Source organism: Onychomys torridus, chromosome 21 (genome assembly GCF_903995425.1).
Source record: "Onychomys torridus chromosome 21, mOncTor1.1, whole genome shotgun sequence".
Classification (NCBI taxonomy): Eukaryota; Metazoa; Chordata; class Mammalia; order Rodentia; family Cricetidae; genus Onychomys; species Onychomys torridus.
In genome coordinates this window covers 17,140,150-17,155,614 of record NC_050463.1, presented here as the reverse complement: position 1 = coordinate 17,155,614, position 15,465 = coordinate 17,140,150, and the positions used below count along the sequence as shown (strand labels likewise).

At 47.2% G+C, this 15,465-nt stretch overlaps 1 protein-coding gene across 1 annotated transcript; it reads left to right on the top strand.

The window, feature by feature from the left end:
- The first annotated feature begins 8,857 nt into the window (after positions 1-8,857).
- On the top strand, positions 8,858-15,165 carry Tmem247 (transmembrane protein 247). The gene is made up of 3 exons (XM_036170504.1): positions 8,858-9,091; positions 9,978-10,304; positions 14,812-15,165. Exons 1-3 carry the CDS (start codon positions 8,975-8,977, stop codon positions 15,163-15,165), a joined length of 798 nt encoding a protein of 265 aa, XP_036026397.1. The 5' UTR covers positions 8,858-8,974.
- Positions 15,166-15,465: the final 300 nt, after the last annotated feature.

The following is a 15,465-nucleotide window of genomic DNA, read 5'->3' as shown; positions in this document are numbered from 1 at the left end:
CATCCATTTCGGTCTGTCAGTGAAGCCCCCAGGTACTCCCGACGGCAGCCTGTGGTTCTCCTCCCTAAAACATAGACCTCCACAAATCTGGGGACACAGGTTTGGATTGCCATCAGGCATTCTCTGGAGCTGAAACCCTCCCTGCCAGGGTCTGTGGGTTCAGCTTCTCTGGGGGTGACCTGATCCTTCCGTCAAGAGACAGAAATCCCTGGGAAAACTGAGCTTCCACTCCACAAGGACAGACCACAAGAGGGCAGAATTGGCCCACCAGATGGCAGAGCTGGGCTCACCCTCCATTGCCGCAGGAGAGGCTAGTGTGCAAAGATAGAATGGCGTTCTTGGTGATGAAAAGGGGTAGTGGATGAGCCATCAAAGAGGCTTTTTAGGGAGAGACCTCTTCATTACTAAGCTGAGCTAGGTCCGCACCTGGAACCCAAGAAAGCCCATTCTGAAAGTCCAACGAAGACCTGGGCCTACAGTTGCAGTCTGGCTCACACGTGACAGGGTAGAAACAGCCCACAAGAACCAGCAGAGGCTTCAAGTCATTGCCCATGTGGCTCCCAGGGTGCTCTGTGGCCTGCTTGCCACGCTCTTGGCCTGGCTAATGCCAGAGCTGTACTGTGCCCAGCGGCTCCCACTGAATACAAGTAAGAGGGACAGTTACTGGGCACTCCGGCTAGAAGGAATCCAGGCCCTTTCCATCTTTAAGTGCTGAGATCCAAGATTCCAACCTGGTGTAGGTGCTTCCTTGGAGCATCGCTCTCCAAGGGATCCAGTCTCCCTTCTTCAGAAGCACCAACCTGGCTAGAGCACAAGGTTCCTTCACTCAGCCCATAAATGGGCTCTGCTATCTATCATAAACCCAATATATGAGGAGTAACAGGGGTCCCTTAAATATGTGTTGTGATAAAACAGCTTTAAAACAGTGAAATTATGCAAAGTTCCTTTAAACAAGCTGGATCTTAGTCTCAGCACTCAAGAAGAAGCAGCAAGAGAATTTGCTTCATTTGAGGCTTGTCTTGATCATACAGTGATACCCTCCCTCAAAAACATATATGTAGGGCTGGGATGATGATTCAGTCAATAAAGTTGTTGGGCAAGCATAAGGCCCTGAGTTTGAATCCCACCCCTTGCCCCCCAGCACACAAGTAAAAAACAAGCCAGGAATCTCGTGCCCATAATTACAGTATTGGGGGAGTGAGGACAGGGCATCTCTGAGCCTGGCTGGCCAGCAAGAATTACTGAATCGGTGAGCTCTAGATTCAGAGAGAGACCCTGTGTCAAAAAAATAAAGATAGACCGTGATAAAGGACATTCCACATCCACCTCTGGTCTCTCTCTCTACACACACACACACACACACACACACACACACACACACACACACACAAATATGCATATACATGCACACACCATACAAGCAAAATGAAGTTTCTTTAAATAGCAAAAGCACCTACCACCATTGCCCAAGTTTTAAAAATCGAACTGAACTTGTAAAACGGATCAGCTGTTGCTGATGGCAGGATGAGGCGTGAAAGGAAAAGAAGCAGGACCTCCGGTTCTCCTGGGGGTGTCAGACCCAAGGTAGGGGTATGGCTCATGCCCCCGTGGTCTGCCTGCCCATGCCACGTTTACTAGTCAGAAGAGGGAGCCAGGGTTCTAGCTGGGCCACTGGCTGAAGAGCCCCTTCCCTGGCGCTTACCGTGAACAAGGCTGTGCCCACAAAAGCATCTTTTCCAGCTAGAGAAATGAAACCATCATTATCAGGAGCAGCCAGAGACACCCCAAGAGGGCTTTTGAGGCTGAGCAGTGTCTGCGGGTGCAGGCGGGGAGGCAGGCTGTCTGTCCGTCCATGTGTCTGTCTGTCCATGTGTCAGAGGCGAGGAAGGTTTGTGTGAATTCTCAGACAGGGCCATGAGGCAGGTGTGTTGAAAGGGATTCGCCCTTCATCGCCCCCTCTTGCGATTCAGGTGAAGCTGACAATCCCTGGATCGTTTCTGTGGCCTGCTGGAGTGATGCTAAGCTGTGACTGCAGAGGATGGAGTCACGCCATCACTGGACCAGTATCTGTTTTCTGGGGCGCCTTTCTTGAGAAATGCTGCAGGGCATGAGCCAGGGCCAAGCACCGAGATGGGGGCAGAGTTTCAGCAGTGCCTGTGACCTCCCTGGCTGAGGTTTTCTGTGGTGACTTCCTGAGCAACTTCCCAGGGGGTTCTGTCCTCATCCCTGCAAGCTTGCCGGTCTTGACCCGCCCTTGACCTTGACCTCAGGGACTCTGACCACACCCTTTCCTGGAAAGTTTGAAACTCAGCTTCTAAGAGCATGTCTCACAATTGTTTGTTTTCTGTAGTGTGTGTGTGTGTGTGTGTGTGTGTGTGTGTGTGTGTGTGTGTGTGTGGTACGTATATGCATGCAGGTCCATGTAATTTGTACAGAAACCAGAGGTTGATAGTCCGTGTCTTTCTCAATCACTTTTGGAGATGGGAAATCTTCCTTGACCTAGAACTCATGGATTCAGCTAGACTGGCTGGCCAGTGAGATACAGAGATCCAGCTCTCCTCACCTTCCTAATGCTGGACTTACAGACCTGCACCACCACACCCGGCTTCTACATGGGTGCTGGGGACCCAAAGTCAGATCTTCATATGTGTACATCAAGCACCTTACCAACACCGAGTCCCAGCCATCTCCCTAACTTCACTTTGCTGGAATTTTGTGAAGTTTTTTTTTTTTTTTAATGTGTATGCTTGGGTGTCTGCATGTCTGTGTCTGTACATTGTGTGTGCAGGTGTATATGTGTACCTTGTGTATCTGCTTGTATATATGTGTACCTTGTATGTGCTTGGAGCCAGGAAGGCCAGTAGAGGATGTCAGTGCCTCTGGAACTGGAATTGCAGGTGGTTATGAGCCTCTGTGTGGGTGCTAGGAACCAAACCTGGGTCCTCTGTAGGAACAGCAAGTGTGTCGGGCGGTGGTGGCGCACGCCTTTAATCCCAGCACTCGGGAGGCAGAGGCAGGCGGATCTCTGTGAGTTCGAAGACAGCCTGGTCTACATGGTGAGTTCCAGGACAGCCAGGGCTATACAGAAAACCCTGTCTTGGGAGGAAAAACAAAAACCAAACAACAACAACAAACAACTAGCAAGTGCTCTTTATCACTGAGCCATCTCTCTAGACCCTACCTTCTCCGTTTCTTGTATTTCTCAACCTGCTGTAACTAGTAATTCTTTTTACCTCCTTCCTTCACTGTTGGGATCACTGTGTGGGTTCTGTCTCCTAACTGGCTGTGATGGTTACAATACTCACACGCAGCCTCCGGGCCTCTGGGATGCTCCAGACAGCCGCTTGCCTCCCTTCAATGCATCTTCCTCCACAAAGCCTCAGAGCGTCATTAGTCACTTCCTCTCTTGAATATCCTTGCATTAGCACAGTTGGATTAAGAAAACAGAAACCACTCCAAGTGTGTCAAGGCAGAAGAGATTTAATACAGGGACACTGGCGTGTAAGTCCCGGGTTCTTTCCAAGCTGTGTCTCTGTGGCCAGGTTGCTTAGCCTCCCCACAATGCAGTTTCTACCTCTAGAGAAACAGTCCTAACTTATGGGCTGTTCTGAAACTTAAGTACAATTCACCATGGAAAACTCCAGTGTCCAGCATATCGTTAGTGCCCAATAGCCACAAGCTATTGCTATGGTTACTGGTATAACCCTATAGCACTCCAGCACACCTGAGTACAGTATCTCAAAGTCACCGAGTCCATAGCTGAGGGACCAGGAAGGGAGGGCTGCTGCTTCAACATGGAAAGGTCATCTCTGACTGCAGAACAGACTGACTGAGGTGGAATAATGTACAGATCCCCTAGGACAAAGTGCTTCTAAGATTGCCTATCCCTCACGTCACACATCCTAACCTCTTCACCTGCGCTGAGCGGATCTCTCCCCTCTGGGCACACTTTGAAATTTTAATTATAATATATGCACAATTTTTAAAAAGTCAGAATACAAATGGCATCGTTAACAAGAAGATAAGTCACCCTACCACCCCCAAGCCCAGTCCCTCAGCTCTGTCACCTCAGAACAGCATTGTGAAGCAGTTCCCCTGACATCTTTTCAGACATGTTCTAGTTCTAGACATGTACGATAAACTCCATGTATTTTCACATTTTAGTGCATAGAGGGTTGCTGGTTTTGCTTTTCTGAATTCCCTCTCTCCCCGAGGACAAGATACTGGTGTAAATGCAGCTACCGTACCCCCCCCCCCCCATCGTTCTGTAAAATATCTGCCTGGTTTTGTTTTGCTTGGGACAGACGGCATCTCGTATCTCGTTATGTAACCCACGCTGGCTCTGAATTCTCAGTCATCTTGCTTCAGTCTCCGCACCGCTAAGATTACGGGTCTGCACTACCACACCTGGCTCTGCTGAGCGGTTTTGACACAGAGTGCAACACTGATTATTTAATCAACTCCTTCTGATGAAATTTAAGTGGCTCCCAATCTTGCTATGACAAATAAGGTTGTAAAAACTCCTCTATGATCCACCTGCTTTTTTCTTTTTACGATGCACAAAACGTCTGGTGTCTTAGAGCTAAAGCACCTTTGCAGGCTTATATCGAAACACAGTGGTAAGAAATTAAAACCTGCATTCCAATGCAGCCTCACATCACCTCTCTGCTCGGCATGCCCAGCTTCCCTGCATACTGGTCCATAGTAATTGCACCTGCTTTGAACTGCCTCACAGGGGCCATCCTGGGAATCCAATGCACACGAAAGCTCAAGAGTGTTGTACTCATGCGTCACATTCTTGGCCAAACCTCTAATGGATGCATGCTTTATGACGTGTCCTCCATCTTCAGCGTCCTGTGTGCCCCACCCCTTCACAGAGCAACTGGCCCACCTGTTGCTCCCACTGCTTGGCAACCTGTGCTCTGTGCATCCTTCCATTCCCACACCTCAGAAAGATCTGGGCACCTTCTGTAAGGCTGTCCAGAGACTGCAGTGAGAGGCTGTGCATTTGTACCAATAAGCCAGGTTATTCTGAGTCTCACCCGGGGAACAATTTACTAGGCAAATCAGAAGTGACTTAGGACAAACAAGAAGGCAAAGAGAGTGGCCATATGGTCAGGACCCTGAAGGACCACTAACAGTTGATGTCATGAATAAGCCGAAATCAGGAAGGAGCAGATATCTGCACATCCTAAAGTTTTGAAACAAATTAAAAAAAAAATGAGACAAGAGCAGGGTAAGCAGACTGCACAGTAGCAGAGACTCCCCTAAATCAGCCAAGTCACAGAAACAGTGAAACACAAGCAAGGGTCTCAGACCGGAGAACACCAGCCCTGGGCCCTGTGTCTCAGAACTGCTTTGAACCCATAAGTCCCCCTATGAGATCAGGTCACCCCAAACCCTTGCTGCTGAACCCCATGTGATGTTGACTCCTTTCTCATGGGACTTTACTGAGAGCCCCCTTCCTCTGAGATCAGGGGCTCTTTCCACTGTACCACAAGTGTTAAAAAAACAAGACAAAACACAAAAACAACCCACAGCTTGTGAGATCCATCTCTCCAACACTGGAGCAGCCCATAAAGGATAGGCTGTGACCAGCAGATTTTGACAGAGGAGAAATAAAGGTCTCAGGTTCCGTTTCACTTAATGATTTAATGCAGTTCCACAAGATCCACCTTCTACAGTAAGAACGGGAGGGCAGGGATGAAAATGGACGATTACTCAGTGGGATTTTGCCCATGCCCATCTTTGCATCTTGTTCAGATCCTGCTTGACATCTCTCCCTTCTACCAAGCCTCTCCCAGCTCTTCCGATCACACCATCACTCCCCTCTGACTCCTTCGAGATACTTGCCCCACTCCAGACTCACGCCCTGTGCCTTCTTTGAAGTTCCGCTAACTAACAATCCATTTCCCCGTTCTTGAACCTGGCTTGAGCCAGTCGTATAAGAAGGAAGTGATGATGAACCCATTCTAAAAGCCCCATGTGTTCCTTTCGTTGCCATGAAGAGTTTTCCCAGGCTAGCCCACTGATCACATGATGATGATGATGATGATGATGATGATGATGATGATGATGGAGACGCATATGTGATAAAGCTGAGCCTAACCCTCAGATGAGTCTAAGCCAGGCAGCCTCTAGATGTCTGTATTGTTTGCCATTGAGATTTTATAGTTCTTTGATATATGGCTGGTGACTTCCATTAGCACCTCCTGTACATTTCTGTGTGTGGTGGTTTCTATTAGGCCATATAAATGTTTCTTTAGGCAGGGCTCCTCTACCTAAGACGTATAGAGTTGGCACATAAGAATACGGGCCGCCCAGTTAAATTTGAATTTCAGATAAACAATGGGTGATTTTATTGGGTTTTGTTTTGTTTCTTGTTTCGTTTTCTCTGTGTAGCTTTGGAGCCTGTCCTGGAAATCACTCCATACACCAGGCTGGCCCCGAACTCACAGAGTTCCGCCTGTCTCTGCCTCCTGAGTGCTGGGATTACAGGCATTCATCACCACCGCCCGGCTAATGGATGGTTTTAGAATGAAAGGAGCCTGTGCCATTTCTAGAGCACATTTATACTAAAATTGTTTACCTAAAATTCAATTCCTCTGATCACCCTATATGTATCTGGCAATACTTATGGTAGAACAAGCACCCCATACTGTAGCTCTGAAGTAGCTCCCCATGTCAGGGAAAGCAATGGCTCAATTAAACTGTAAGGACAAAGGGGAAATCTTGGGGAGATGGATCTTTGATAAAGAGTTTGCCTGAAAGGATCTCTAGCACCCATGTAAAAGATGGGTGGCCACAGCAGCCAGTCTGTAATCCCAGCATGCACGGCAGAAACAATCTAGCTAGCCAAACTAGGCAAAACTGCAAACCCCTGGGTTCAGTAAGAGACCCTGTGTCAGAATATAAGAGTGATCCAAGAAGATACCCACTGTCAACTCAGGCTGCTACACACACATGCATCCACATGCATGTGAACACACATACTATTCACATATGCATACACAAAGGTAAATCTTTAAAGATTTCAATTTACACACCCACGTGTCTGTGGGTGTGCTGGTGCCCATGGAGGTAGGAAACAGGCATCAGATCCTCTGGAGCTGGAGTTACAAGCACTTGTGAGCTGCCTGATATAAATGCTGGGAACAAAACTCAGGTCCTCTGCATAAGCAGGAAGCACCCTTAACCACTGAGCCACCTCTCCAGTTCCAAAAAGGTCAATTTTACTTCTCTTATTTCACTGTAGAAAAATCACTTATTATTATTATTATTATTATTATTATAACAATAATCACAGTGGCAGTCACCTGCTTAGTCCCTTATGGGACACCGTCCCATTGTCCTATTACTGCTGTACTGTAGCAAGGAGACGCTGTCACATTTCCCCATTCATAAATGAGGGCACTGAACACCAGATACCCATGATGACCAGCTGTCATACAGAACGAAGCTGGAGTTCAAATGCAGCATTTCCTCTTTCTGTAATGTGACCCCGACTCCACCTAATGAAAGTGTTTCGTTAAAGTGTTTATAAAACCAAAGATGATAGACAATGTGTTTCCCAGCCTTCCAGTCTTCACCCCCTCCTTCACTATCCATTCCCCTCGTCGGGATGTACTATAGTTCACGTTGTATTCATTTCCTGGTGATTCTGCAACAGGGTCCCATGGATTGGGTGCCTCAGTCAGCGGACACTTATACTCTCAGTGTTCTGAAAGCTACACATTGGAATCTAAGCATCAGCAGGCTTGGTTCTTCCCAAAACGCTGGACAGAAGGCTCTGATCCAAGCCAATAATTGTTCATTTTACATGTCAACTTGACCAGGCCTTGGGATGCCTAGGATCTTGTTAGGCTTTGTTTACTGGCATATCCTTGAGGGTGTTTTTGGAAGACACTAATCTTTAAGGAAATGGAGTGAGAAAAGCAGACTGCCCATCCCCAGTGTCAGTGAGCCTCATCCAATCTGCCAAGGTCTTCAATAAAACAAGAAGTTGAATGTGGCTGACTACATCAGTGGATTCCTGCGTCTTCTGCCCTTGGACTAGGGCCTACATCATTGTTCACAGGTCTTTGGATTCAGACTAGCAGTTAACAGTTAGCAGGACCAGCCCTTTGGGTTTTCAGTTTGCAGACAGGAGACTACAAACTTTTCAACCTCTATAATTTCATGAACCAATTCTCAAGTTTTTTTTTTTCCCTCTGTCACCTATTGGTTCTGTTTCTCTGGGGGAGCCCAACACAAGGCTTCTCTCTTGCTGTGTGCCCAGATCATCTTCCCTCAGTACTTATCGGCGTACTTATCTTCTGAAGACATTAGTCACACTGTGTTAGGATCCATTGCAATGACATCATTTCAAGGCAGTTATTTCTATGAAGATCTCATCTCCAAATAAAGTCACATTCTGAGGTACTGGGGAGCATTCAGCCTAGGATCGGGGGAGGAGGAAACCAATCATACCAATATAATCTGTATTTAAAAGGCAAACCTAAGGGATTGGATCTCATAAATAGGCTTCTGGCATCAACAAATGGCATTCTAGTTTTTCAAAGCAGCCCTGAGGGGTAAGAAAGGCCCAATCTTTGCTGAGTTTTATTTTTTAATTTTTTATTACATATTCATTTGGGATTATATGGTGTATACATATGCACAGCATACACATGGGGGGGTCAGTTCTCTCTCTTTTTTTTTTAACCATATGGGTCTCAGGGATCAAATTCAGGTTATTGGGCTAGCCAGCAGGCAACTCTTCTGGCTGGACTATCTTGATGCCCCTAACTTGCAGTTCTTGCCAATGACTCCTCAAAGGTGTCACAGCCTCTCACCAAAAGTGCCCTAGCAACTGGTAGAATGTGGCTATTATGAGGATAGGGGATTATGATGGTGGCCAGAACCCAGTAGAGCCAAATGTTATTGTCTCAAAATATGTCCTCTGGCCCTAGTCGGCAGCGCTGTGGTTATCTGGATGGCGACAGAGGACAGAGAGGTGATGGAAGCCCGAGGGGCAGGAGAAAGTTGCCCCACCCTCTCCAAGGTGGCACCTGGTGAAAATACACCTGAAGGGAAGTCAAAGGCTCCTTTGGTAAGAGGATTGGTCTCCTGATTGTCCTAGCCACTCCATTGAGGGGTGTGATGAGCACTCAGCTTCCGCATCCAAGGGTATATGCTATGAGACTCAGATGCTACCAAGAAGAGCAGGACTATGTCCCATCCCCATAACAGGTACCAATAATGGCATAATGGGTACCCAGCTGCCACCAGGAGCCAGCCACCCTTCACAGGATTGTAATGTTACACAAAACTGTCTCTCTCCATCTGAGGCTTTCATCTCTCTGTGGATAGCGCTCTCTCTCTCTCTCTCTCTCTCTCTCTCTCTCTCTCTCACACACACACACACACACACACACACACACACACACACACACACACACATCAACACATGTTCCTATAGGCTTCTTCTTCACTCTGGAGTCCAGGGAAGACCTGTGGCCTCACATGTAAAATGTGGGGTATAGGAAAGTGACCTCCCCGGTGATAAGAACCATTACCTAAGCAGATGCCTACCTTACCTACCAATGATGCCTCACTTCCAACTTTCGGGCACCACACCTTCACAGCGGTTTGCTTTCTCCTGTTCTAGAATCTCTAAGTGCATTTCTAATGGGAACCTCATCTGCACACTCTGCTTTTTGGCTTTTTCTTTCTTATTTTTTTCTAGACAAGATTTCTTTGTCTAACAGCCCTGGCTGTCCTGGAACTCACTATGTAGATCAGGCTGGCCTCGAACTCACAGAGATCTTCCTACTTCTGCCTCCCGAGTGCTGGGATTAAAGACGTGCATCACCACTGCCTGGCCTGGATACATTTTGCAACACACCCCAGGCTACTGAGGCTCGGCGCTGAGGGAGTGGTTGTAAGGATCCCCACACTAACTCCACCCTCATCCCACCTCTTCTTCCTCATCCCAGGATGCAGAACCTCCAAAGCTAGAACAGCCCACCCTGGAAGAGAATGGAATCTGTGAGGACAGAGATTGCCCAGGGCCCCCTAAGTCACTGTCCCCAAAGTCTGGCCCTACCACCAAGGGTCAGGCTGGTGACGGACCTGGAGCAGAACCCAGGGAGCTGCCCCTGACCCTGGAGACAGAACACCACAATGCAATGGAGCTGGAGAAGGTGCGCATGGAGTTTGAGCTGACCCGCCTCAAGTATCTTCACCAGGAGAATGAGCGGCAGCGGCAGCATGAGGAGGTGATGGAGCAGCTGCAGCAGCAGCAGCAGGCTTTGCCTCGACAGGTAGTGGAGTCATACTAAGAAGGGCTGAGGGCCCTCCTTGTGGGACCCTGGCAAGACAGAGTTCGCTGTACCTCCCTGGCTTTGCATTTCACCTGCCAGTCCCAGGTCTGGCTGAGAGGTGATGAACATCCATGTAGCTAGCTGCCTCTAGCCCCTGGTGCCTTCGGTCAGTTTGCAAGGTGGTCTGGGACCACTGGCCCTCGAGGTTGACTGTATTTCCACGTTCAATGAGATTCAAGTCTCCAAAAAGAGTTGAGAGTAGGTGGTACCCTGAAACCACATCCTCTACCCAGCAGTCCCCTCCCCCCTTTTTATGGTTTTTCCAGACAGGGTTTCTCTGTGTAGTTTTGATGCCTTTGGATCTCACTGTTTAGACCAGGCTGGCCTCAAACTCACAGAGATCCACTTGCCTCTGCCTCCTGAGTGCTGGGATTACAGGCGTGCCCCACCACCACCCGGCACCCCTTTTTGATAGTATAAGTCTTCAATACTCACACCACAACAGATTCTCCACTCTGTTTCTCTTAAGATGTGCTACCTGACTGGTAGACCCAGCAGTCCCTGTTGTCTGCCCACTGGATGTCAACAGAACCATGGTCTCCCTTTCAGGGCTGATTTTTTTCTCTGTTGAACACACTGCCTTATAACCTACTAGTGCAACATGGTTTTCACGAGAAATGTGAACTCAAGCCCTACTGTACTAAATGGGGACAAGAACACTCATCTGAGGGACAGGGATTAGCTCAGCTAGTAGAGTGCTTGACCAGCATGCCTGAAGCCCTGGGTTCGGTCTCCAGCACCAAATAAACCCTAGGTGAGGTCTCCAGGATCCCAGGACTCAGGAGACAGAGGCAGAATGATCTGCTCAAGGTGACATAGTAAGTTTGAGGCTAGCCTGGGCTATATGAGACCCTGCTTCAAAAGAAAAAGTGATTGGCTCAAGGTGACATAGTATGTTTAAAGCTAGCCTGGCCTATATGAGACCCTGTTTCAAAAGAAAAATTGAGATGAAATGCCATGTGAGGTACTTATCACTGTGACCAGACCATTCTAAGCACTTCATGACGAAAGATGTCACCCCTTAAAAGTGGTGCCTCCTGCTCTCTAAAGCCATAGGTTCCAGAGCAGGGGAGGGGGGACGACCCTGGCTCCACCACTTTTGTAGACCGCTTAACCTTGAATGCACTCCTAAGCCCCCTGGAGGCATAATTTGGTCATCACTGAAGTCAAACCTATCTCGTGGGGTCTTTGTAAAGAATAAGAGAGAGAATGAATGCCAGCCGCTTTGCAGAGAAGCAGCACATTAGGTAAGTGCTCAGTAATTGTTGGCTATTACCATTTTTATGAACTCATGTAATTCCCTTCCTGACCTGCACGCAGCAATGTACATTCATCACTTCTCCGTTTTATTGGGAGGTGATGTATTAGCTATGCTTCCCAGCTCTGAGTCATCCATGGTTCTGAGAAGCTTGTCCTTATCTGAGCTATTGCTACAATTGTTGAGAAGGATCTGACCCAAAGTAAATCCCAGACCCCACTACAGGTTACCGGGGTTCCATCAATCAACACTGTGCTGTTACATTTTCCCCAGCTCACATCTCTGCAGCTTGCCCTGAGCCCGGTGTCAAAAGGCTTCCTGGAATCAGGCATTACATTACCTGAATCATTTGTCCAACTGACTGGTCAATTCTTTAAAGATCAAAATGGGTTTATCTTACATGACTTGTTCTCAGTGAACACATGCTGGCTTCCTAATTATTTTTTCTTGCTCACAAGCTACATGCTTAATTATATATTAAATGACATTACTGAGCCAAGCCAAGCTTATTGAATGGGACATCTGGAATACATTTTCCTCTCCTAATATCTAGAAAACATTTGCCTTTCTCTAGAATTCACACACATCCCATGATAGTTTCTGATTCTCGAATGTTCTTAGATTTTTCTTTTCAGTGTCTAAGGATGAAAACTATCCTGAAGTTGAGCCAGAAACTATTTAAATCAGACATGCTGTTTGTGCTGTTTCTTGTCTGACTGCTGTGACAGATACCCCAACAACACAGCGAAGGAAGGGAGGCTCAGTTTTTGGCTCACAGCTCAAGGGAGGAGCCCGAAGAGGCTGATCCCACTGCTTCAGTCAGGACTGGGGCTCAGAAAACCTTCGGACTCCAACCCACGGGATGCAGCCCACCCACAGTTAGGTGGGAAGTCCCATCTCAGTTAACCTAACCTAGATAACCTCACAGGCATGTCTAAAGGCATAGCTCTAGGGGATTCTAGGCCCTGTCAAGGTGACAGGGGACATGAACGGTCACAGACTTGTAGGTCAATGTCTTCTAACCACATTTATTTCTCTCTTTTTAATTTGAAAAATGCTTCTCCTTGCTGGATGACATAAAAATCCCTATTATAAATTCCTCTGCTTAAAAAAAAAAAAAGATCATTTATTTATTTAGAAGAGGACATCAGATCTCACTATAGATGGTTGTGAGCCACCATGTGGGTGCTGGGAATTGAACTCAGGACCTCTGGAAGAGCAGCCAGTGCTCTAAATCTCTGAGTCATGTCTCCAGCTCCAAAGTCCTCTACTTCTTAAAAGATAGACCATAGGTAGTGCTTTGAAAAGTCTAAAGGGCATGGTATACGTATGTATATATGTATATGTACAAATGTGTGTTCCTATATAGAGACTATGAACAAGACAGAGGTCACAGTACTGACATATTTTATATATATATATATATATATATATATATATATATATATAAACTCATCACACACACACACACACACACACACACACACACACACACACACACACACACACACCATAGCTTCCTTCCTCCCCTCACTTCAGGCTAACCACATGCAGGCTGCAGAGTATGGCAGAAGTTGTGGCCCCAGAACAGAGCACTGCCCTGTCTAGAGAGCACGGACTTTCTTCCTCTGGTCTCCTGCCTTCTTTGCTGTTCGCCTTAGAGGAAACATAGCTGGAATCATTTCCTATCCCTTTAGTTTTATGTCTTGATACAGATGCCTTTTCTGTAGCTGTTCTGGGCCCATGGGAACACTTTACAAAAATGTTTTACTTACAGTGCATTTACTAAAAAAAAAAAAAAAAAAAAAAAAAGTGGGGGGGGGGGCTTGAGGGAGCTTGGCTTGACAACAGAGACTTCCATAGTTCTCTTTTTCTAAGTGGTTGGAAGGAAAGAGAAAACCAAAGGCAGGATGACTGAATGGATAAATAAATTGAATTATACTGAATATATCTAAACTAATATTTCTCACTAGTTTAGGGCATCTCTGTCTTTACCACTTAACTGTTAAAATATGACATCTTAAAAAATATTGTGGAGCAGAAACCATGGAAAATTCTTTAGCCTCACATGCTGATGACAGCTAGAACAGGGTCAGTCTAAGCCTAGTTATCAACCAGAAAAGAGCAGCTCATAGTCAGACCCATCCAAAAACCCAATTGCTTGCAGGGTCAGGGAGCCTATAACTGTAGCCCCCTGCCCCAGGAAACGGCAAACCCTGGGGTGGAGGACCACACACACTAACTACTGGACATATGCGGAGACACAGGGAGTCTGAGACACTCACTTGAGCTCAAGGGATGCTCCTTGAGAGTGTCACTGTCCAGACATATAGTCTATCAGGAGACAATATCCAAAGAATACTTCTAAGAACCAGAGTCCAGATCTGGGAACCTTGGGGTCCTAGAGAACTTGCTCACATGGGTAACCAACCCCCTCTGGGCAAGATGGGGCAGAGAGAGAAAGGACAGCATTGGCCTAGCGCTCAGGGTCAGGAGAGAGAAGGCTAGTTCAAGACACAAAATGAACGAGATTCCTCTATGTGATGGTGACCTCACTTGTTTTTGTTATTTTAGGGGCCCACCACTCATCTCCCAAGTAAATCACAACATGGAGGCTTGTTCTTAATTATAAATGTCCCACCTTAGCTTGGCTTATTTCTAGCCAGCTTTTCTTAACTTTAAATTATCCCATCTACCTTTTGCCTCTGGGCTTTTTCCTTTTCTTACTTTTATAGATCTTACTTTCACTCCTACTCCGTGGCTGGCTGTGTAGCTGGGCGGCTGGCCCCTGGAGTCCTCCTCCTTCTCTGGCTTCTTCTCTCCTCCCAGATTTCTCCTTCTATTTATTTTCTCTGCCTGCCAGCCCTGCCTATCCTTTTCTCCTGCTTTGCTATTGGCTGTTCAGCGCTTTATTAGACCATCAGTGTTTTACACAGGCACAGTAGCACAGCTTCACAAAGTTCAACAAATGCCACATAAACAAAAGTAACACACCTGAAAATGATATTCTACAACACTCACTAGGGTGGTTTTTGTTTTTGTTTTTCTTTTCATTTATCTTCTTCCTGGCGATTTTGGGAGGGAGCTATTACTACTCAGTGACCTCCTTGAGGTCACCTTCAGGGTCAGGGCAGGACTGAATCTAGATCTGGTCTTCCCACCCACCCATGCTGTCTTCTTTCCCCACAGTTCTCAGGAGGCCTCCAGGACCTCCTGCTCCCCCAGAACCAGTTTGCCATGTTCCTGTACTGCTTCATCTTCATCCACATCATCTACGTTGCCAAGGAGATGGTCTTCTTTCTCTTCTCCAAGCATTACCTGTTCTGCCTTGCGGCCATCTTGCTGTGTTTGATTAAAACCCTGTGGTCCTACTTCCAAGTGCCTTTGCTTCTTCATCACCGCAATGTTGTCCATCCATCTGTCCGTCCGTGCATCACCAGACTCCTCCCCTCCCATGGCAACCTGGCTCAGTGGCGCAGCTGCCAGCTGCTGACACCTAAGTGTGAAGACACTTGGCCTCAAGCCTGCTTCTCACTGGGATGACCATGCCTCCTCCCCGAGGGAGAACTTCAGAAGTTAGCAGGTTGAGGGCAGGTGGGGGTGCGTTGGGGGGTGTATGGAGGGTTGTGGTGGTGGGGATCATCAGGGAGGGCCTGGAAAACCTTTCTGGAATCAGAGAATCAATTACAGACCAAGCTGGCTTGGGTCCCACCGCATCTACTCATGTTCATACAGTTTGGTTTTTCTCCCCTTTCAATTGCAAGGTTAAAGTGAGCCCCTCTCCCCACAAAAATGTCCTTGTCCCAATCCCCAGAATCTTGAGAATGTTACTTTAGCTCACAA